Genomic DNA, 25,201 nt, shown 5'->3' on the forward strand with positions numbered 1-25,201 from the left:
AGGTGTTAAAGAGACACAGCGCACTGGCCGTCGAGCAAACAGTCCACCTTTGTGGAGTCGCTTGGCCACAGTAAACCGTGATATCCTGCGTCCCGTGCAATTGGTTTGCAATGGATCCCGCTATCTGGTTCCTCTTGGCCTGTAGGAGTATATATCGGTCATCATTGGATGTTATTTTTCGTGGACGACCACCACTGGTCCTTCGAACACTGTACCTATCGCTCTGAAGGCCGACCACGCACGTGAGACGATGCTATGCGCGATACCGACCTCTGCAGTCACACTCCGACCTTCCTCGAACTGCCCAATTATTCGACCCCGGGTAAAATCATCCAGATGTTGTCTACTACTGGCCATTTTGTTGTCTGTAGCATTGTATGAAACCAATAGAACGTCTGTAACAATCGTGCTCACCATTCTGTAATTTGCACATAACTGCTGAACTGCTGCTTTTATCTGTTTATGTGACCCCTCTCATCACGATTCAAAATTTTGAATGTGCACCAGCTTTCTACTGAACAGCCACAGTTATGAAAATCGCCACAGGCTGTTTCGTTTGATTTTGTGGTTGTAACCTTTAGAAATAGTGTTGGTCCTTAAGTTTTGCACACCAGTGTAGTTCTGTATTGAGCTGCTGTCAGTGTCCACATGAATAAGTTCACACCCGACCTCTAAAAAGAAAAAAGTGTTATATTTCGGTGCTATGAAAGTTTTACTACCCATTATCATTTGTCGGTGCGGATAGCAGTGGTTATAATCACCATTCTTACCACAGTGGGTGGTGAGGGCCCGGGTTCGAATCCCTTCAGTAACGCGAGAAACCTTTATGGGCTTTTTTCACTCAGTGGCTGAATTAGTCGGTCTCAGGTGTGGATGTGATTTGGTCAAGATTTTCGTCCAGAGAAACAGACAAATCGACCGATGAACACAATTTATGGGCACATTACGCATTAGCAGATGAGTTCAATTTTTCGGTAGGCCTAATGCGAATTTTCACTATTACCTTAACTTGTTACAGGTGGAAAAGCTCATTATAAATTACAGAAAACACATTGACAATTTTGACAACGATCGGGATGATCGTTATTTGTTTCATGTGCCACTATTATCATTATTATTATAGCAGTGTTACTGTTGGTCCTGTGTGTACTGCGTCTGTAGAATGTTGTGTTCACAACTTCGGGCAGATTTGGATATGATGCGAGCTGAACAAAATACTGGTGCATCCTCGAATTGCTTCATTCCAGCTGAATTTCAAGAATAAACAATATCTGGGACTATCAATATCGGCAGTAGAATTTCCAACCAATTCTGACTGGCTATCACAGAGTATCACCTGATCTGAAGTCAAACAAGAAAATATTCTCAGAATGTATCTAGACATTTGAAACCTATAATTGAGAAGAAAATAGCAGAGGATATTGAGGAATCCATATTTAAAAAAAAAAAAAAAAAAAAACAGTACAGGAACTTGAGGCTAAGATAGCCACAAAATCATAGTTTATAAATGCAAAAGAAAACACTGATCTGTCCACGCAGGATAAAAAAAAAAAGTATATAATAAGTGTTGGTATTATAATGACTAAGTGATGTCAGATGGCGAACTTTTTTTTCTGCATATGCTAATAAAATGTTCATTTATACCTTCCCCATTGCCATAAGTGCCTATTGAATCCTGCTTTGAATTTAACGAAATTGTCAACTACGACCACCGTTACAGGCAATTCATTTCAATTGTTTTCAACACGCTGCCCTAAAGGAATATTAATGAGATCTAGCCTTCTATTACTCCCCAAAATGTTGCATTTGTGTGCTCCCGATTTCTTCTCTCTTTTGCCAGTGAAATCACATCCTCTAATTCCCTTCAGGGATTTATATACCTCCCCTACGATGTCTAGTTCGCCAAGCTTTTACTTAGAAGTCCACTCCTCGTATGAACATCGATTAGCATCCCTCTGATTGCTGTTCTCTGAACCCTTTCTAGAAGGTCTTTTTAAGTGTCGCCCAGATCTGAATGCAGTATTCTAAATGCGGGCTCACATTCGTGCTATACAAGAGGATACAAAAGAAACAAATTGATATCTGATGATATCGTGGGTGCCTAAAGAATGAAATGCAGTATATACTTTGAAACAAACTTAAAATGCGACTGTACTATTTTAAAGTTGTTTTAAGAAGATTGTACAACCTTCAGGGAATATTTTATTGAGGGTAGAAGAGAGAACAGAGGTAAAAAACAAACAAAAAAAAAATTAAGAATCATCCTGTAATATTTTATAATAGATTTTAAACATCATAATATACTTCAAAAATCTTTTAATAAATTTTGTTAACATTTTCATTTATTATTTTTTTATATAATTTGAGATCCGACATGATCAAATTAAATACCCAACTTTACTCAACATGAAAAAGGTTTTGGCCAGTATATGAGTAATGGCAAAAATGCATTTTTTAATGATCTAGTTTGGTTCATGGTGAGATCGACAGAAGGACGATCTGAAGGACGTTTTGCAGTATGAGGAAAGAACTCCGATTATGTGGGCTACAAAAGTTTGTCAACTAGGCACCTCAAAGATGGCCTAATTGTAGTTTACAAGGCTCAGCTCTGAGAGGAATTGGTAAAATAAATGAAGGTGGAATTCTCACTGTTATAAAGAATTTCAGAACTAGGATCATAAATTCAAATTACAGGGGTTGAGGATTAGATTAGATTATAGGAAATGTTCTTTTAGCCAGAGAGTCGCTGGAACAAAAATTTGTCCTCGGGTGGCTGAGACTGACAGTTGGAATAAATTCAAAGGGCAACCAGTTACCTGTGGGAAGGAGGGGAGCATTTAATTTGCGTTTTAAAAAGCCTGTGACCTCCTTGCACTATATGTCGAGTAATATTTATTACGTCTATGATCAGTTCGAAATTGAAAATCATAATATTTATTGCGTGTATTCGATTACCTGAAACGTGAAAATTTAAGTATTGGAACGTGACAAAGAAATATGAAAGAAACAGACTGGGTAATGACACGCCTTTTCGCCAAAGGCTATAAACGATATCAAAGTAAATATACTTCATAGTTTCCTTGTACAAGTGAACGTAAAAATTTAATTTGTATTTTACAGTACGCTGCTAAATTTTTTCGAAACTTGACTTGGATACTGGAAACATGAAACCAAACTGGTATCGGATGTTATCTGATACCAGAAAACCAAATGAAACATCCATGCAGATCAATAGTGAGAAGGGCAATTCACATCTCTATATAAAGCTTTGAATCGGTAGGTACTAGAAATTTAACATTCAATCTGTTCAGAACTACCGCTAGATCGTTAATACATAAAAACGAATAGCAAAGAATCTGGAAAATCTGTAAAAATTACATCTATGCGATTTCCAGAGTCCATTACAACAGATAAAGCTTGTAAAAAAGTGGGGAAAAATATACTAACACTGAACCAGCAAAAATATTTTAATTTGAATTATTATTTTAAAGGCGCTAGAACTTATTTGCTCGCGACTATGCGGCTAGGGAGGACTCATTGAACCTTCACAATGAAAAGCATTCTTTTGAAGAATTAAAGAATTGAAAACCTATGAGAAAACTACGGTATCAAATAATTTAACCAAAGAATTTAAAAGGATATGTGCTGGTAATTTTCAGCTAGGTGTCTAGCACCTTTTTGTGGAGTGGATGAATAAATCCAAATTAAATTATATATATAATATGAGGCCAAAGAAACAATCAATAAATTTATAAGACAGGAAGAGAAAGAACTGAAAGTTCCCGTATCCGTATAATAAATGGAATTTCCTCATGTCATTCAGATAGATCTTTATTTTTTAAGGAAGTAATGGTTTCTGACAGTGCCTTGTAATTAATAGTTATTAATGGAAAAAGTACCAAGCTCCAAAAACGGAAAGTAATAGTAGAAAGCGGAAAAATATTTTCTAGTGATTTAAAATAATTGTCAAGAATTCAGTTATCATTTTAACAGAGACTTGTAAACTGTGAACAGAAGTTTTACTATATTCCAAAATGATTTAAAATACTTACTCTGTGTTTATAATAAATTATTTTATTAAACCTTACTAGGTTGATAAAATCTCTACGAAGTTTCGAACCTTTATTTTTTCACTTTAGTTCAGACAGCTTTAAATTTATTGTAATCTGAGAGTTTAAAACTTTTGAAACATCTGAAGATTTACTGGCATTGTATCTATCAAACTACATTCACATCAACTCAGTCAATATCAGAAGCGACATTGACATCGCATTGCTTTAGAAGGGACTGAGATTTTTGCCTATACAATCCACAGGCAGTAAGAGATTATGCGTATGCATTTGCATAGGCCAATTATAGAGCAGCAAAAGTACATGCCAGTGAAGGGTGTCAGGAAGAAGCAATACCATCAATGCCAAATAACATCATGACAACAAAAACAATAAATGACATCCACTGTTTTTTTAGGTTTCCTTGGCCATCAAGATCCTCATCTTTGGCAAACCCAGTAACGTCCATACTTTGTCATTGGACAGACCTTAGTCCTCACTTAAAAGATTCAAATTGTTCAAAGAGTGTTTAGAGGTGCTCATATCGCCAGTTTCCATGACACAAAGCAAGCAAAGCAAATTAAAGATTGCTCAGGCATAGAAAGCCCTTAAGAGTTGCAACAGCTCCAGCAAAGTGAGTCATCTCCAACGACGTCCTCTAGTGATCATTTGAATAACCTTTGCGAATGCAACAGTAAATCAGTAACGATAGTTTGTGTGAGCGTGGGGCATGTTTTTATACATGCTACACAAAAAGCACATGCATCTAGTGACTTCATGAAAGAAGTGTTTTACATTGAGTCACCAGATGCATGTGTAATGTGCATTTAGGTAACAAATGTCAAAACTGTGGCTAAGTACTATTGTTAGAGTCCAATTAACACCAAATTTTCAATTTATATGACATATGCATGAGGAAGGGGTCCTCAGAAGGACTTTTTTTTTCCGATCCGCCATCTTGAAACCAGCTGCGTTATCGAATCTTTTAAAAAAAAATGGAAACGCTCCTCTTGGACTGTTTGCTTATCCCAGCCATTTGAGAACGATGCCCAAATGCATATTATATTTATTTTTTGAGTGGCAGTTACTTTGTTTTAACATTGGAACCTCTAGCGGTAACCCTAACTGCATAAAGCAGCAACACTAATTTCACAAAGAAATCGCATATAAAAACATTTGCAAAAAAAAAAAAAATTAACAGTGGATGCCTCAGTTTCCCCCTTTTTCCATACTCCTGATAAATTAGCTTAAGGTATTGGTAACGACAGTTCATTCAGGAAGGACATTTGATATAAAATTCATGCTGTATTATCACCAATATCAGCATACCCCGAGGCGATCTGAAATGAATTGCTTGAAAGAAGGAGAGAGGGAGAGAGAGAGAGACTGGACAAACTAATCCCATTTACCATTTTATGATAATATGATCTACGACTTCACTGATAAGAATGTCATAATTCCTCAAGGAAGACCACATTCAGAAAAAGTGGTTTGCGAACTCACATAGCATATAAAAACCGTGTTGCTTCTCCCGGCAGCCATATAAAGACTACTAAATGGGAAAAGTCTCCTCTATAAGGAAGTTATCGTTGTTAAATAACTTAAAATTAAGCAGCATGCATGCGTGTACCAAAGACGAATCTCAGAACATATATTAAAAATCGACCGGAAGACAGGAGTGAAAACTAAATTTTCGAGGTCGAATTAGTATGCCGCCACAAAACTTCCTTGTAAACTAAAGCACCGTTATATCGGTTGCCTTAAACAGTTACAATTAAGTTGTACACTCGGATGAGTATACAGAGTATAAAAAGAATTTTTTTCATTAAATTCCGCTATATATTAATTTTATTCATTAAATCCCGACATATATTCGATTTATTAAATCGTGGCTTATATAGGGCCGCCGTTATTCTTTGGAGCTCTTAAATTCTTCCTTTTATATTTGACCAAGTCCTTTGTGGCAGCCCAGTCCACACGATACATCTCTCTCTCTGTAAATCCTTTGGAGAGGTCTGAGTTCGATTCCTGTCGACGAGTGGAGTAATTTCTGAAGTCCTCTTCATTTTAAGTTGCAGTTAGGGTAGGGTTTCCTCCGTTAGGTATTCCAGATGTTTCGGCCCATGAACTGACCTGCAGACAATACACTTACGGTTATGAGCGCACGCTTGTGGACCTTTAATCCCAATAGAATATAATGATCAATATGATATATTTATCGATACAAAAATTCTCGCTAGCTTTCACTAACCTTCCCTTTAAGATTCATGCATGTGCTAATTTTTTGACAATCTCTTTTTTAAATTATCCGAATTCTTCATGAGAGAGTGGACTGAAAAGCAACATCTCTTAGTTCATAACTTCAGCATTGATGGTGACGAAACAAGTTCCGAATAGGAGCTCAATGTAGCTAATGGTTTCTAGTTAATACGAGTTCAATAATAGTGTCTAATTAGTATGTGTTTTGTGTGGTGTTTGTTCGTTTGTGTTGCTCTGTTTTAAATTAAAGCATCTTTGAAAACGCAGTCCGAAAAATATGGGGTTATTGAGCTCCTAACTTACAAAAATGTTACACCTGTCGAATCCTAAAGGAATACTAGATTCAACTAATCAGGAAAATAAGAAACACACCGCGAAATTTCACCATAAAACAACAAAATGCCAAATAATAATTGTTACTGTGGTGTTCACATATTTTTAAGCAAAAAAAAAAGCTGAAGATAAACATTTCATTATAATAAATAAATCAGTTATAGGCCGGCCAGGTCGCAGCACTCACAGCAGTTGGTTATTTAAAAACAAAGATGGATGGCCACTGTTAAAAATTTCAAAGGCAATGAATATACCGAAAGAAATATGCTAAGTACCTCAGTCCTTTAAAATGAATTCGTGCCGATACTAAAATTATTAAGCAGCATTCTTTGTTTGGAGAAAAATGAAGCGTATTGTAATGGCAGAGATCCCGCAGCGTGACAACTGCCTTAAAAGCCCTCTACAAAAATATTTTACATGAAAAAGGAGGGGTGTGCGTATCAGAAATTACTAAGATAGATGTAAGTAATTACGACGCAGAATATAATGATTTCTCTTACAAGAGATAGGTGAGAGTTCGAGCGGCGCATGGAGCTTCGGGATATCGCCACATTAAGGCGGATTAAGGCAGTACAACAAAACTCACTTAAGAACTGTCGATAGCTAAGAAACTGCAGTAGGACCAATGTTGACGTTGCTTTAAAGAACAACTGGAGAGAACAGCGATTAATCCAAAGGATAAAGAATGAGAATTTAAATTTAATTAACCACAATTTTTATTGCTTAAAAAATAATATTCTGAAAACTTAGAAATAAATAGTTATAAATGGTCGCGGTGATTATTTATAGTTGCCTACTTGAAGACGACTTCCCCTTCCTTATTAGGGACTGTCTTTGTAAACCTAATCAGTTTATGAAATGTGCGTACGAGGGATACAATGGCCAGAATTTCAAATTTGTCCAATTTGCATTACACTGCTTTGTGATTAAAAATAACTAATTTTAGAGCTTACGACAGTACACCAGAGCTTATTGAGACGATCCTGTCTACTTTGCAGCTAAGGTTTTTCGCTTTAAGATGTTTTTTTTTTTTTTTTCAAGTTAAATTCTTTATATTCGGTTAGAGACATCAGGTCTCACCCTGGACAGCCAAATGCTAGTAGGGTTCATATTATGTGACGTTCGTATTCGAAAATAACTGTTAAATTACAAAACTATTTGCATTAACAATTCAAATGATTAACCCAAACAAATATGCACAAATGGTGTTCTCACTCAAATCACACCCAACTCAACTAAACCTGAAAATCCGTGGAACGTCCATCCCTCCAGTAACCAAGCACAGAGATCTCGGGGTCATCTTTGACCTTAAGCTTAGCTTTAAACACCATGTGGCAGATATTCACAACAAGGTCTGCCGATCCAGATGGCTTGCCAAACAACACCTCCATGTCACAGAGTCTCAATACACCATTCAATATATTTACTGGTTTCTTCAGCTAGTCATTACCTACGGATCTGAAATCTGGGCGTCGGCAGCAAAAACCATCTCATCTGATGAGTACTGGCTTCTTCGGTGGGTGCTCTTCAAGCACAAGCTTCCACCCGTCGCACATACTTCAGAAATGACCAAACTTCTAAACTACAGAAAAGTCTCAGAACGGATCTTCACCCTCCGCTTACTCGTCACCATTAAAATGATAGTGGGTGAAATCAACACACCAAGTTTTTGGCAGATTTGTAGTTGGAGAATTCCCCCACCAGACCCTTAAGGGCCCTTCTTTACAGTCCGTGGCGTGGATTCTCAGGAAGGGCGACAGATTCCTGCCAATAGAGATGCTCCAAAACGTCCAAGATATGGATGCTGACTATAAGAAATTCATTGAGGACAAAGCCTACAGAAGACGTATCGTCGGGGAGCAGCTCTCATCTTCAACCGAGTGAATGTCACTATTTTTCCTTGATTGGTTTGTTGATATAGTAAAAAAAAATTTTCATGTGTTTCCAACTTATTTTTTTGTTGCTAGAGTTTTAGTTTGTTTCTATGTTAAACCCCTAGCATTTTTGCTGTTATGGGTATTGCATCAGTCATACATGTAAAATTTACTTATTTTCGCTGATTGCAATAAAGACATTATATAAATCAAAAAGAACCTCAATTTACATACACTTCTGATTACAGTAATAAACATAAGTTAAATGCAACAGTTGAAAACTCAAACTGTTGATTAAAAGCAACACCACCAATGATACTATAATCCCACGATTTAAAAAGGACCAGGAACGTTTAATATAGTTAGGGAAGGGTCGCCACATAGTTCAATACAAAGACCCTGCTGCTTACGAGAATTCCATTATTCCTTCCACAAACTGGAAGGAATCTTCCAGTTTGTGGAAGGAATAATCTAGTGATATAGTGAATAATCTAGAATAATAAGCTTCTTTGTGGAAGGAATAATCTAGACATGACCTCTGACTGACTGTGGAATTTGAGGATTTCAAATGGCTTGCGTTCCGGTTCCGTTAATACTAGTCTCTTTAGCATCGAGTTCGATCAGGAAGAAGATATTGGTTAGTAAACTGATTTTACAGCTTCTGTCGAAATGCAGTTTCTCAGTTGCGCATGCAAGCTACATGATGGAAACAAATAGGCTAAATTCTGCAAGGTTTTGCAGAATTTAGCCCAGCAGACTGCAAGGATCAATTGCAGTCTGCGACTCTCTCTGTCTATCGTTTGTGATGATGGCATTATCTATTTTAGGGGCATCTAGTATGCGAGTAATAAGCTGTCTAAAAGTTATGATATTACAAGTTAACATAAGAAGCTTTGCAATACAATGTCCAGCTGGATAATTCTTCTTTGGATATTACGAATGGCAACAGATCAGTTTAGCCATCTTATAAACCAAATATTCCAAAAGTGTTGCCTCTTCAAATTATCAAAGCATACAGGAACCACTCATTTCTAAAAACCACTGGAAGAACTTTACAACGAACAGTTCATCATTAGATAAGTACTTTGTGATTATAGTTTTCATATTATAGTTTTATAGATTGCAGTTTTCAAATCCCAGCCCTACTCGTTTAAAAGTTACTAAAAGGTGTTTGTTTGTTTGTTTGCTTGCTTGCTCTCTCCTCTCTCGGGCCGGTGGTCTCTCGAAGGTTCCCTTCGAGGTCCCAGCAATTCGAAAGCATTAGCTGCAGTAGAAAAATGATGATCTCAGCAAGCTTTGATACTTTCATAAGCGCTTCTAAAAACTTTTTTTTAATCAGTCGCGGTCTAGTGTAGTATAAATTGAGCTAATCAGTTTATGTAATAATGCGTGAGCTTATTATATTCATTAAAGTAGGCGGTGACATAGCGAAAGGAAGCGTACCTTGATTAAAGTCATAAGCTACAAAGAAGTTTTAATATCCACCTTTGTTTGGAAGAACGGCGATAGCAGTTTTCATAGCTTTCCTTTGTCTTTTTGTATTGTCTGGCGTTCGACAAATACCGCCATTATGTTGCCTTGAGGCCGTTATTGCATGATAAGCGAGAAGTGATTGAAATAGAGTTTTAAAGCCATCCTACTATCTCAATAAAGAACTTCTAGTGATGAACAAAGGTATAAAGATGAATCTAGTATAAAATTAAGACTCGCGTAAGGACAAATCCTTAGTTTTCTAAACACATAGTAATAACTTGATTAAAAAGACCCCACTCGTTTGAAACTGGTACAAAACATTGAGATGCAACTCCTAATAACTAGGCGCTAAATTTCTAATAAACCAATATGCCCAATAAAAGGATATAAGAAGTGTGCCAATTATTAGAAGGAATGGTTCTTTGTAAAATAAACAAATTTTATCCACATTTTATCCATATTCCTTCTAATATTTTTTTCTTCCGAAAAGAGCCCTTCGGGTCTCTTTGGGCACGCGCGAGTGAGAAAGAAATGCCGAATTTTTTCTGCTTTGATATAATTGAAAGAAAAGCTCAATGTTTATTGCAATACCTGATTGAAGAAAAAATAAATCGGTCAACTACTGATTGCCGGACACTCAGGATGAAGGATCCGTAGTCACGAATGGTCGTTAGTGTAGTATCTCAAATCGAGAGCTTTATGGTAACTGAAAAAGTTTCCAGTACCCGGCTTGCCCTAAAACTGAGGAACTAACGAAAACGTCTATTTGAGTCTTTCCAGTTGTTGTGAATGACAAGGGTGGGAGAAGCGACTGGCAGGTGAGGGCCATGCAAAACGCCGCGCAGGCTCCTCCCCACCACTGGCTCTCTGAGTACCTCCTTGCCGGGACAACTCCAGCTTTGAAAATTGTTAAAAAAAATACTACTCGCAAAATTTATAAATGACCTTTATAGAATTATTAACCAACTATTTAGCAACCTTTCCGTCACCAAAAGGAGAGTTGTTTATTACAAAGAAGCGCGCTATCGAAGTGCAATAAAAAATTGGTTTTTAATTTTAACACAGAAAAGTAAATGATAGATTTCAATCGGAATAGTTTTCCCTTAATGAGCATCGAATAACTCATAGCTCATGTGATTTTTAAAATTTTAGCTCCATTAGCGACGGAAATAGAGGGGAGGACACGATAATTATTCACATTTTCCTGTCTGGCGCCGCCATTTTTAATATTTTAAAATACAAACAGACAACCGAGTTACACTATAAGGGTCCTTCGTTAGACTACGGACCCTAAAAAGAAGTCAAATAGTTTTCATTCTAACGAATGCTAATATCCGAAGAGAATTATTGAAATGGCGAATTTAATTTCATGAATAATTCACGTGTGTTTTGCATGTGTACAATAAACACGAGTAGCTTGAAATTGATACTCACACCAATGTGTTTGAAAAAAATTAACATTTTCCTTTCTTTTATTAATTTCTTTCGTTGCAGATGCATCAACTCCATGTTGCAATACGCTTCACTAAAATAGACAATCGGTACAGTCTAAACAAATATTTTATTAAATTACTTTTTAAACAGGACATTCATTAAGAATATCACGCTTAAAAAAGTAACTTGCCAAACTCTTCGAATGTTCACAAGTATTCCAACAAATATAATAATTCTCTAAAATACAAAAGAAGTGAAAAGGCATACAGACGAACGCTATCTTAACATTAGAGTTCAAGTAGAAAATTTTCCACAGGAAAAACCTTTAAACGTTGAGCTATATTTGCAAACTTGCAAAATAAACTGGACTTCGTTACCGTAAAAAATCAAAACTTAGTACAGAATGTTCAAATCGAAATTTTCGAAGCAAATAATGTTGCATTAATTATTTTTCCCCCCATGTTTGTGTTTTCTGTTATCTCCTTGAACTACATTTCAGAAATATTTTAACTGCGATTTAGGTTCCATCTAGTGAGAAGGTAACTAATGAATTCACATAGCAGTGTTCTTTCTAACAGACAAAATGACACCAAATTTCACTTATCTGACTGATGTTACAAAGTGGGAGGGGGATTTAAGACCAGTTTACCATACCAAACAATATTTCCATGCATCCGATTGATCTGCCTTTCTGTTTTTCCTTAAGTCTTCAACCAATGCTTGAGTAGTTTGTCGTAGGCTGCTCGATTGGATTCGTGATGGATCAGATGCAGAAGGCTAACGAAAATGCTTAAATAGTCATGGACTCTTTGAATCCCCAACCAGGCTCTTGCAAGCAACCAATTTCCCACGAAGAGTAATGTCCATTGATAACCACTCTGGCTTCTTTCACTTGACCATCTCTTTATCGATAGCAGTAACTTGCCCTTAATGCTACGTTGCTCCACTTTGTCACAAATAAAACCTAGAAAAACAGACAAAATGACACCAAACTCACTTATCTGACTGAAGTTACGAAGGAGGAAAAATTAACCAGTTTACCATACCAAACAATTATTTCCATGCATCCGATTGTTCTGCCTTTCTGTTTAGCACTCTGTTTTTCCTTAAGTCTTCAACTAATGCTTGAGTAGTTTGTAGTAGGCTTCTAGATTGGATTCGTGATGGATCAGATCCAGAAGGCTAAGACAAAATGCTAATATAGTCATGGATTCTTTGAAGCCCCAACCAGGCTCTTGCAAGCAACTAATTTCGGGACTGGAGTTTATTGAACGTAAAAAATGCCTTTAAGACATAACGCTTTTATATTAAGAAGTCAGGCTCTTCTTTCAGGGAAATGTTACAGAATAAAAATAAATATTTCTGACACCATACAGGAGTGGAAGGACAGTGAAACACGTGTAGAAATAATACGGTTTCATGTATTGATAGTTCAAATGACATGAGTGAATTTATGTATACATGAAATACCGATAAAGCAAGCGCTTTTCTTTACTGTTTTCTAGATGGTACTCTCAATCGTGTCCATTACATTAGGTCTACGCCTCCACGGAGAGATAATGCGCGGATTCCCGTGCATTAGGAAGTTAAACCAGTTGTACTGTCCCAGCCCAGGATCCAATTATCCCAAGTAAGTAAGTTAATTAACCTTTAGTTTGCCTTATCACCGACTATATTCTAACGATTAATAAAAAAACGAATAAGGAATAATTCAAGGCAGTTAATTCATTCTAATAACTCTACTAAATTATTATTTCAAATTAATGAAAAATTTCATTCTTAAGGTGTGTATTATTAAGTGAACAAAAGTGTGCTGTTACCTAGAAAGAAAATTGCAGCTTGTGGAGACTAGGCACCTACTAGGTGTTCTGATTGAGGTGTTTAAGGCTTTGAATGTATTGAGTAAGCTGAATGTGAATGACATTCTTCCTCTTGCTGAGACTATACACATGAGGGGGTATTACGTTGAAAAAGGACGATTTCAGGATAGATGTGCGAAAGTTTGCCTTCATCCAGAGGGTGGCTGATTGTTGGAACGTGCTTCCATCTGTTATTGTGGAAGGTCTCCCATCCATAACCAAATTAACTAACAATTTGGTTATGGATGGGAAAAGTGCGTGTTGTTTGTTTGGCGAAGGTAAAGAAAGCCTGCACGAGAACGACGAGAAACGTCGGATAACTTACGCGGAAAATTAGTTTGCCGATACGGCACTCTAGCGCAGCTCACTCGGTAAACAGACGGTAGGTGTTAACGGTCTGGAGCAAAGTCGAGAACGATATACTGATTGACAGGTAGGCATGGCAAACGACGTGCTGATTGGTGCGCGAACACAACACACGATAACATCGGTTTAGTATCACTGTAGCAGCACTAATGGTAACTTGTCCTAATCGTACATGCCCTAACATTTACTGTAACGGTGAAAAAAGATCAGGTTACCTCGACTTGAATCCCATGGGAGCTTGAACCCCTCCCGAAGTGGAGGGGGTAACCTAACCTTTTTTCTTTAGAATCAGTCATATTTAGAAATACATTCATAAAAAAATAAATTTTTTTATGACCGTATTTTTATTTTCTTGTTCAATAATATGCCCTAATGGTGAAAATAGGTCAGGTTACCTCCACTTGAATCCCATGGGAGCTTGAACCTCTCCCGAAATGGAGGGGGTAACCTAACCTTTTTTCTTTAGAATCATGAGTGGACTAGCACATAAATTGTTTATTAATAAATCATTTCATTGTTTGCCACGCCTACCTGTCAATCAGTATATCGTTCTCGACTTTGCTCCAGTCCGATAACACCTACCGTCTGTTTACCGAGTGAGCAGCGCTAGAGTGCCGTATCGGCAAACTAATTTACCGCGTAAGTTATCCGACGTTTGTCGTCGTTCTCGTGCAGGCTTTCTTTACCCAAGCCGTTTGTTTTTCTGGATGTTGCTACTCATATATAAGCTTGCTTTCTTGCATCATCGCCACTACTACTATTATTGCACTACAACAGAAAGTCACATTAGAGAAGTACGACGCTGTTGTTTTATAAGTAACGCCGCGACACTCCACCGCTTCCAAAATGGAAGCTTCGATGGTCATTGCTTGGTCATCAGTGCAAGGCCAGGAATTCCACTAGCGCTATGCAACCTAATTCCGAGATTTAACTATCAATATGAAAAAAAAATATTGTAATCGTATTTGTACTAAACTGTAAATGGCTGTTGATTCGTCAACTCAACAGAAAATACAAAAATAATTTTAAAAAAATGATTCTTTCTTGCAGTCATTTAGTCAGATCATCACTTATTTTCTCATTCGATCACCTTAGTGTTATTTCATCGAGATAAGAGTTTTTAAATTCAAAAGCATGTTTCTGTGTAATTAATTATTCCGTGATATCTTTTGCCCACATACGATAAACGTCTCACTGCCTGTACGTTGTACCAGCAAAGTATAACCTCATATCAGTAGAGACTACAATGGAGCTGGACCAGCAATGATTTACTAGGTCTCGTATTCAGAACCATCGATATTAAATACAAATATTGCGTACATTTTCAGCGTTTCTTTGTTATCAGTTACTTCAGATATACTGTACGCTCAATCCCATTTCGAAGTAATTGTTGCAATAACTAACATTATAAAATCACGCTTCTCCTAAAAAAAATTCGATAGAAAAATTCAGAAGAAAAAAAAATAGAAAACTGAGCAGTATATCGATCAGTACCTTATAAGAGCATTAAAACAGCCCTCGGGTTCTCGTGCTGTAGTATTTAGAAACCGGTTTGCATCTTGGAAAAAAAAATGCATTTAAGACATTGTTAGCTCATATTCAGAACCATCGCAACGAGTTCCTCGGTATTGTACACTATAAATATGAACTGCTTCCTTTCCTGTAGTGCTTTCGTCTTGATTTAATGTTTAACCGTTAACGCATAGTAGCCTAAGGAAAGGAACTGTGCAGACTCGAGCAGCATTTACTTCCAGTTATTGAGTACGTTGACTCCTCCGCATAATAACACTTCGCTCACCTGGAATAAATTAGCTTCGAAATGTACAGCTGTATATTAGGATATGCATGTATCGTATTATGACAAAAAATGTACGCTTAAGCCTTGTACTCATCAAAGGTTGGTCCTTGGCGTGTTGGTTGTTCAAAAGTCACTGGGACGACGATCGAACATGGCCCCAAATCCAGTTTTCATTCTTGCACCCGACTCCCAGAACTCTAAGACCGACCCTGCTCATATCCATGTTTTTAAAATTTCTCGACGAAAATTTCAGTGTTTTCTCAATAAGCTATCGATTAATTGGTTCATCTCGAACATCATAATTGCGCGTGAAAATACAAAAATCATAGCATTAAAAGATTGGAAGAAATTAAGATAAATCTCTTTTCAACAACCGAAAAAAACTCACTTTAATTTAAAACACAGACGCCATCATCAAAAATTTGTGTAAAGTTTCCAGTATAGATGGCAGCACTGGCTTGATTTCAGAATTGCATCTTTTGTCCAATGGGCTGCACAGGATCGACACGACAGAAAATTCTTCAGTTGAACTGTGATTATTATATAAATTTTAAACAAGATAAACTTTTTGAAATTTTCGACATGAGTGAAAGCTAAAGGCCAAAAGTCAATATGTATATAAAGACAACGTAATTAAGCTGCATTTTCTAATTTCCAGAACAGATAACTCACATGGAGCTTCTTATCACAATCTGCATCATTGGTGGACAACCTTTGATTCCCTAGTGCAGCATTTCTCAAATTTCTATCTATTATTCCCCATAAATTAAATGGACCCTCTGGGCCATCTTCCCCACTTATATAGATACAGTATCGTAATCTCAGTTCTCTCAGAATTATATTGGGAATCAGACTGTTAGATAAGAAGAGAAACACATGGATTAGGCAGCGAACTCAAGTAAAGGACATTCTTATCAAAACTAAAGAACTAAAATGGTCTTGGGCAGGACACATAGCTCGAAGACATGATGACAGATGGACTAAGAAAATAACAGAATGGTACCCAAGAGGAGCTAGAAGAAAACCTGGAAGACAAAGGCGGAGATGGATAGATGAAATTCATGAGTTTTTGAGTAGTAAATGGATGGCCAGTGCTCAAAACAGAAGGAACTGGAAAGTTGCTGGAGAGGCCTTCATCCTGCAGTGGATTGAAAATGGCTGATGATGATGATGAATCTCAGTTCTCATAGACGTATGAAAATGGCATACAAGTACTGTATTTAAATGGTAAAAGCCTGTAATAAAGCGTTCTTTTATTCTTGCTTCATTCTAACAGTTCGCTTCGGACCTATAAATAATTGCTCGTACACATACACGTGAGGTACAGAAGACAGTTTGAAATCTGAGCGTAACTCACTTAAATTTCACGCTCAGATTAGAGGGGATAAATAATGAAATGAGTAGGAGTTTGTTTATAAATATCTGGGTAAGAAGAGGTATGCGATGCATTTATTTTATATGCAGAATGCGTTAATCGTACTGTATTAAGGCGCATTACTGATTTAGACCATATTGCACCGTTTTGTATTATGTCTGTAGAAGTGTACGTTCAAGGGCCCATTTACATGTTGTGCGGCTGAAAAACCAGGAATAACTCACGAGGGAACCCCATTCCCCTCAACCTAAGATCAGCTAACTACAGCCTCCAATTAAAGAAACTATTAGAAATTCATCCAGTCTATGATAGGACTCGAACTCAGCCCCTTCCAATAGTGACAGTTGAGGCTTGGACTTCACATTAATAGCAGGCAGGACTTCGAGCAAGGACCGTGGGGGGAGTAGGTCAATCAGTTGCTTTGGACCCGGATCTTGAGCACCATAGAAAAAAGAACATTTTATGTGAATTTAAAAAAAAAACACCAAAAGCAGCCTTTAATCAGAGTCACTGTGATTTAATTTTTTTGGCAATAGGAATCATTTCAAAAAGTCTGAAAAATATGTACATTTTACAATAATTTACAATAGACTGAATAGCGCATATGTCCATTCCATTCTTCACCTGCGAGGGTGACGAAGAATGGAGGTGAACCAGACTAGTGTCGTATGTTTAATACATGGATCAATTCGCAAATATCGCAGGGGAAGGGAAATACAATTTGTAGTTTGATGTCGACTGTCATCTCATCTTCCCCCTTGATTTTACTGTGAGTAACCGTAAAATCTACACCGATATCAATTTATTAATAAAGTCTGAAATATATATAATATTACAATTAATAAACTATAAATATTTGTAATATAATAATTGATAATATATAATTTATAAAGTCATTGTCTTGAGATATCGCAGGGGCTGCATTACATGCAGCAAATTCCGCTAAAGCTGTCGTATACTTTGTTACTTGTAGGCAGGGATATCAACGACAGCAACCGCTCCCCTAAAATTGAAATAAATGATTAATTTTAGCTAATCAATTTCTACAAAATACAGCATCAATACGCTTTTTTCGGAATTCTGCAAACATATAAGTGAATCACCTTGTAATCAAATTTACCATTGGTAAATTTGATTAAATATTAGCCAAGTTTATAGCAACATTAAAGACATTAAAAATATCTTAATTATATTAAGATATTTTTACTTTGAATATTCTGCAGAAAGGACTTTACGTTAACGTTAAATGCTCAGAAGCGATCGCATTTTAATCCCAGTTCTCTGGGATGAAAAATGATTTCGATATTATTCAGAAATTTTTGGAGTCTAAGAAGGCAAATGAAAACACTATTACTAAGGGATCCTCTAAGGACGCTTCTCATGTATTGGTGGAGGGGGAAGATAACTTTTCATGTTAAATGTCTCGGCACGATCCTGATACGGTATAATCTGATAATGCCAATTGTCTTTAGCAATGTTTGCTTCTATAATTAAAACTTTTCGTAGATAAACTTCCATTTACCTCATGCACCTCGAGGGAATTTCTTCTCAAATCCGGCTTTGAAATAAGTCCAAATACAGAACTTGAAACTGCGGTCTTTTCCAGGGCAGAAGACACTCAAACTGGAAATACACCTTATTAAATCACAACTAAGAGAGAGACATCTCGTACAATTGACACACATACACAAAAGACGCTACCGATTTGCACCATGCACTCTAGCGGCCTCAATAAAAAATAATCACAACGGGTTATAATGCAAAAGGAAAAATTGCTAAGATAATGTTATTCAACATTTTTTGAGCAACCAAACGCTTTGGAATAGTTAAGCAATTGAGAGAACACCAATTCTACTACATATAAACTTTATTTCGTCATTCACTTTCACTACAAAAAACCTTTATCTGACGATTAGAACAGAATAATTTGAATGCACATCAAAATATCAAGGGATAGATAAGCTGTTGTTGTTGTTGTTGTTGTGGGGGTTTCATGGCGCATAAGCTACTTTGGCTATAATGCGCCTATGGATAGATAAGCGTTAATTTTGGTAAAGCATTTTAGAAAACTTGGGCAATGCTGGTGGCAAACCAGTGTTCAGCGAAACAGCGGTTGTGAAACAAATGTGCTTCACAACCGGTAAAAAGAAACGACACTTCGTACAGTGGAGCTGTGTAAAATTCATGGCCCCGCTGTACGAAGAATTCCTAACACATGTTCAGAGTAATCTTATTACAAAGTTTTAAAAAATTTTCATAACTTAAACTCACATAAAATGCTGACATGAAAAATGACAGCACTAACATTGAATATAAGTGAAACTGCATTGAATGAATTAAAAGCGAACAAAGTTTATTCAGCTTGGATACGTTGATTAGTCTCTTTAGTTATAGAGGTGATGGCAGTATGCGTTGCGCGTCAAAAAAACTAAGGCTATGAATGAGGCATTTATACACTGGGTGATCACTGAATTATGACCACCTACCTAATACTTCGTAGGTCCTCCTTTTGCCCTCAGTACGGAAGCTATCCGACGTGGTATTGATTCAACAAGGTGTCGAAAGCGTTCGGGAGGTATGGCCAACCAAGTTGTGTGTAATGCGCCCAGCAATGCAGGTATGGAGATGATTGGTGTATCCAGACGCCTGATATACCTTTCCATAGTGTCCCACAAGTGCTCTATGAGAATTGATATCGGGGGAGTTCGGAGGCCAATCGATATGCTGGAAATCAGAACTGTGTTCCTCAAACCATTCCTGCACAACAAGTGCCCGGTGGCTCAGCTCATTGTCATCTCGGAAGACACCATCGCCATTCAGGCCTACCAGAGTAAATGCGATCCCTCTATGCCTGACCTGCCTCCACGCCGCATAGGGTGGGCAACGGGGGTCCTACTAGGGGCCCAACGGCTAAATGGTCAGAGGGACAACATAACATGACATTACATGACTTAACATTCACACATTTTGAAACCTCTGGCCTTCACAGAGTACTGTGACACACAAACAGAGTACAAAACGCGGAGTTGAGAGAAACCCCTGGGGTCGTCTGACAACTAACACTCTATACTCTATACTCCTTGTACTGGACAGTACTTCCAGTACTGGAAGTACTCTCCTTCCAGTACACTACAGCTCATTGCAAATAAAAAAAATTAAAAAAACATCCCCTTTTTATGGGTCGAGACTTTTGGAACCGGAGTTTCTTCTGTCTCGGCGAATTTTCTCTAGTCCATTCAGCTGGTTGTCTTTTTGTTTCAGGTTCGTTCGAAAAATACCAGGATTCGTCACCGGTTATGATTTTTTTTTTTTTTTTTATGAAAACCCGAAACACGAGAGGTATTAGAACCTATAGTACTTAGTACCGTGCTTGGGTTGGAGGTTGAGAAGACGAAAGAAGATATTTGTTGACACGACTTGAATTTCTGTAGACTGTAATTTTCAGGAAATACTTATGAAGGAAGGTTGTTCCAGAAAACGCCAGTTCAATGAATAAATGAGGAAGATGAAAAGTTGGTTCTGTGGGTTTGAAGTGAAGTTGGACAGTAAATGAATGTTGGCTGGTGGCGGCACGTGTTCGGACTGTTCTGAAAGAGAGAGCGGGAATTATAGAAGCCAATTCAGAAGAACAGTGCCCATGGAAGTATCTGTAGAAAAGACATCCAGCAGAAACAGTACGTCGATGAGACAGCGAATGTAGAGACTCTGTCAGAGATGAATCATTAATTAACCTAAGTGCCCTCTTCTGAACGGAATCAAGAAGCCTGAGAGAGGTTTTGAGGGCACCGCCCCAGATGTGGGAACAATATTCCATGGTAGGGCGGATTTGTGATTTGTGATTTGTACAGAGTGAACAGCTGTTTGAAAGAAAAGTAACGCCGAGAACGAAAGAGAAAACCAAGTGTTTTAGATGCAGAGGAAGCAATATTTGTAATGTGCTTGTGCCAAGAGAGATTAGAAGTCAAGGTAATCCCCAAAAGAGATATATCATTTTGCCTAGAAATCGGAGTGTCACTAAAGATAAGCATAGGAGCAGAAGAATACTTTTTTGCGAGATATAAGACAAGACTGAGTTTTAGAAGGGTTGAAATCAACTAAGTTGTCTTTGCCCCACTGGAGAATTACCTGGAAATCGGCATTTAAGGAATTGGTAGCGAATATTCGAGAAGTTGAAGCTGATTGAGCAGGGCAAGGTTTCTCAAAATGGAAAGTGGAATGCAATGTGCTATCATCGGCAAAACTATGGATAGGATTTCCAGTCAATGGAAGAAGGTCAATAATATACAAGAGGAAAAGAGTTGGGGAAAGAACTGAACCTTGGGGGACACCAGCATTAGTGGAGAAGTTAGAAGACACAGAGCCATCTACCATCACCCTTAGTTAGGGATCAGAGAGAAAACTGGATAACCAATTACAAAAAACAGTTGGCAAACCATAAGATTAAAGTTTGTTCACAAGGCCTTTATACCAAATACGATCGAAAGCCTTTGAGATGTCAAGAGCAACTGCTTGTGTTTCACCGAACTTTTCCATTGAATTTGTCCACAAATGGGTAACATAAGCCAGAATATCACCAGTGGATCGACAATGACGGAATCCATACTGGCGATCGTTGATCAGACGGATGGTTTCTAGGTAGTTTAAGAGTTGGCGGCTTTAAAAAGTTTGGATCGCTGTCTGCCATCTCAGCCAAATCTAAACATGCAGCAACTCGTTCCTCCTTCCGTTCAACCTCAATGCTTTCGGTATGAAGTGCGAGCACCCTTTCCTTTTTTTTTTTTTTTTTTTTTTGAAATCTTCGACAACAATCGAACGCTTGGTATCCTTGCTGATATGAAGCTGGTCTGCTATCATTTGGAGGGACAGGTGACGATCTTTCATTAACAGCTGCCGGCGTTTTCGATGGTCGAGTTCGTACATACGAGACCAGGATGGGTGACCACTCCGTGCATCATCCTGAACATCTTCCCACCCTTCAGGGAACCACCCATACGCAAAGAATGTTGGATCGTGATAGTGCCTCATGTTCATTAGCTGCACTCACCATTGCAACAGTTTCATTTTCATTATTTTTCTCCGCCTTTAAAACAAAATTTTATCGCATCTCTTCTCAGTCCTCGAATCCATGACGACGTGATTTTACTGCACCAACTGAAACTTTTCAGTAGAACGCCTTTGTGCACACTAGTAGTATCGTTTTAAAAAATCGATCCTAAAACTTTTCAAAAACACCTTGTAATTCGTATATTTTTGATTTTTTTCGGTATCATTAACTCTAAAATTTTCGATAATATGTCTGTACACGACGTTTCCAAAAGTGACCATGGAAGTACAATTGTACAGTGGTATTGAAGTGAATGAACGCATATTGCCGGAAATGAACGAGGCCTTTTCTGGAGGTATGCTAACATATGAATTCGTCATTATTGAAATACATATTTTTTTTAATATCTATATGATATTATATAATGATCTATATAATATTCGATTTAATATACATCTATGTAATAGCTATGTAATAACAAGTATGTTGAAGTTAAGTTAACCACATAATTCATTACAGCTCACGTCTTCACTTATAGGCGAAGTATTATTCATTATTGTACTTTGGATTGGAGCGCAATCAATGGTTATCAAAGAATTCTTTCTACATTTCCTTCGGTTTGCAACGCATAGCTGTTCCGTCATAGAAGGTGGAAGGGGAAGCTACTTTGATTACCCTCCTCTAGTTAAAAAAGAAAAAAAAGTCATATTAGAGTTACCCAAGAACAACCTCATCCACTCATCTGAAAGATGTCCATAAATAGCATTGCGTTCTGTAGTCAGTTTGCCTATTTTGATGGACGAAAAACGCGAGTTTCTGGGGAGGGGCAAAACTTACTATCCTCATCTGGGAGCTCGCTTCCATGAAGATACTTTAAGATATTAACCATGTTTTTAATTCCTAGTATCGCTCTGCGTGGACGTGCGCGAGGGAAAATATGAAAAAGGACGAATTGCACACCAGAGCTAAATGCATTTTAGACTTACTTTGAAACATTCCATATCACAGTGACAATTTATATTTGTTTTATTTTATTTTTTTTTCTATTGCCTTCATTTCGCGAATGATTGCAATGCGATAACCATGAAGCCTCAAAAGTTTTATAGTCTCTCATACTCCCTTATGAGAAACACGTTATTGGGTAAGCTTTCTCAGAAATTTCTTTGGGGATGGGTCAGACGTTGATGGACATTATCGGGAACATCATTACTTAATACTGAAGGCTAGCGAAAATGGGTCTTATCGTGAACACTACGTGTTTCATGAAACGATCAATGGGATTATTAAATACATTCTTCAGTCTAAACAAGAATCGAATAAAACGATTTTTAACAATTCACTCTCGTTCCAATGGTGAAAAAAAAATGCCACTTTTATTCTTCGACAAATCACACATAACCAATGAAATCTGAACACACAAAGCAAGAGCGCATTAATTAGCGATAGATGCTAAAATATAGCCAACTTTGATATGCGACTTTCTCACACAGTGCATTAAGGGTGAGTTCGGTTGTATACAATTGACATTGGAGTCTCTTTCAGTATAATATTCACACTGTAACTTACTGTGCAATTTGACGTCTTTGCCAGTGTGATAACCCCGAACCAAGAACCACAGACATTTGTCCATTACAGCTTCATCCCACTTTCCTTGGTATACCTAATAGCATCCTGCTTGGCAGAGGGTGGTTTTTACTGCCCAGCACATGTTTGTACAAGACAAGTCCACATTAAAGAAGCCAGTGCTACGAAAGCAATGAATTTGTTATATTTTTACGTATTTTGTAATAGCATGTGGCCGGGAAGGAGGGGGATTTTATAGATTCTCCGCTATCACCCAGTAATGCAACCCAAATTGTTGATGCTGAAAATATTTATCGATAAAAAAAATAAAACATTACAATTCTGTTAATTAAATAAGTTAATTTGCATTATTAAATTATTAGGTCCTTTAAGTTATATGACATTCGGAGATATATCTTGCATTTTCACATTTTTGCAGACAACAGGATTTAAACTGCTTAATGCAAGGATCTGATAATGATCATTGCAGAACAGACGTTGTCTTACAGCGAGTTGCTCCGCTATTGCACTACTTTCAAACAAATATCATCACTCAAAGGATTCTGCCTTTTATTTAAAAGAAACCATCTGCCAACATTTAATCGTTCAAATTGTAGCATTTCAATAAAAAAAAATAACTTAAATGTACCACATGATGTAATAGCGCAGTCTCATATAATTAATTATGTCACAATGGTGAACAATCTCGTGGATACCCTCTTCCAATTAGTTACCAATGCCAATTAACGAGCATGTCTTTTGGTCTGTGGTTGGCAGCAAGAAGTATAAAGTTTCTTTGGCCATCACTAAACAATCTAATTCAAATTATCTCAATAACTGTATTTTTATGGAAAAATCTTCAGGAGCGTATATTATTTCCTTAGCTCCGCACAAGATAGGAATTTATGAAAAGTTACTGTAACTGAAGTTGGGTTAAATTATCATTAATCAAATTTTCCTTGTACAATGCCACAAAGCGTTGACTGAGATTATATGTACACTGGTGTGCACAACTTAAGAACCAATGCTATTTCTAAAGGTTACAACCACAAAATCTTTACTTAAGGTACTCTTTAATGATTAGAGTAGATTCAGTCTCAGCAGCGATTCTGGACGTCAGCTAATCCGGCGGGAGGTTGGCACACGGTATCACCCCACAAACATCACTGAAAGGGATCGATATGGTGGTCGAGATGTTCTCGTCTGGGGAAGCGTTATCTTGGATGGACGTACACAACTCCAGATACTGGAAGTCGGTACTGTAACCGGTGCACGCTACTGTACTGAGGTAATTCTTCCCCGTGTGCTTCTGTTCCGAGGTTCCATTGGCCTCGAGTTCGTGTTTATGGATGATAACGTCACACCCCATCGCACTGCAGCTGTTGATATGCTTTTGGAAAGTGAGAACATTGTTCGTATGGATTGGCCTGCCCGTTCCGCCGATCTAAATCCTATCGAACACATATGGGAAGCTCTGGGGAGACGCCTAGCGGCACGTCCACACTCACCAGAAAATGTTCACCAGCTGAAAATGGCGCTGACAGAGTAATGGACGATGTTACCGCAAGAACTTATCAACAACATTGTTCTAAGTATGGACAGGCGAAATGCAAAGCCTGCATCGACAGTAGGGGGTGACCATATCTCCTACTGAGGACCACCTCTTCCCTTTGTCCCATCTTTGGCAGTGATGCATCTGTATCATGGCAGCCAGTGCTATGTTGCCATTTTTGAATAAAGTCCTTCTGTACCGTTTTGTTTCCGTTATTGTGTC

At 37.6% G+C, this 25,201-nt stretch overlaps 1 protein-coding gene across 1 annotated transcript in view; it reads left to right on the plus strand.

Moving 5' to 3' along the window:
- LOC150081722 (protein spaetzle 3-like) overlaps window positions 1-25,201 on the plus strand; it is an 85,533-nt gene that overhangs the window by 37,894 nt on the left and 22,438 nt on the right. The window contains exon 2 of the mRNA XM_090379595.1: window positions 12,928-13,052. Coding sequence (XP_090235721.1) covers window positions 12,928-13,052 — 125 coding nt within the window. The remainder of the gene's footprint in view (window positions 1-12,927; window positions 13,053-25,201) is intronic.

This window comes from Mastigoproctus giganteus, chromosome 8 (genome assembly GCF_048544385.1).
Source record: "Mastigoproctus giganteus isolate SK-2022 chromosome 8, ASM4854438v1, whole genome shotgun sequence".
NCBI classification, from domain to species: Eukaryota; Metazoa; Arthropoda; class Arachnida; order Uropygi; family Thelyphonidae; genus Mastigoproctus; species Mastigoproctus giganteus.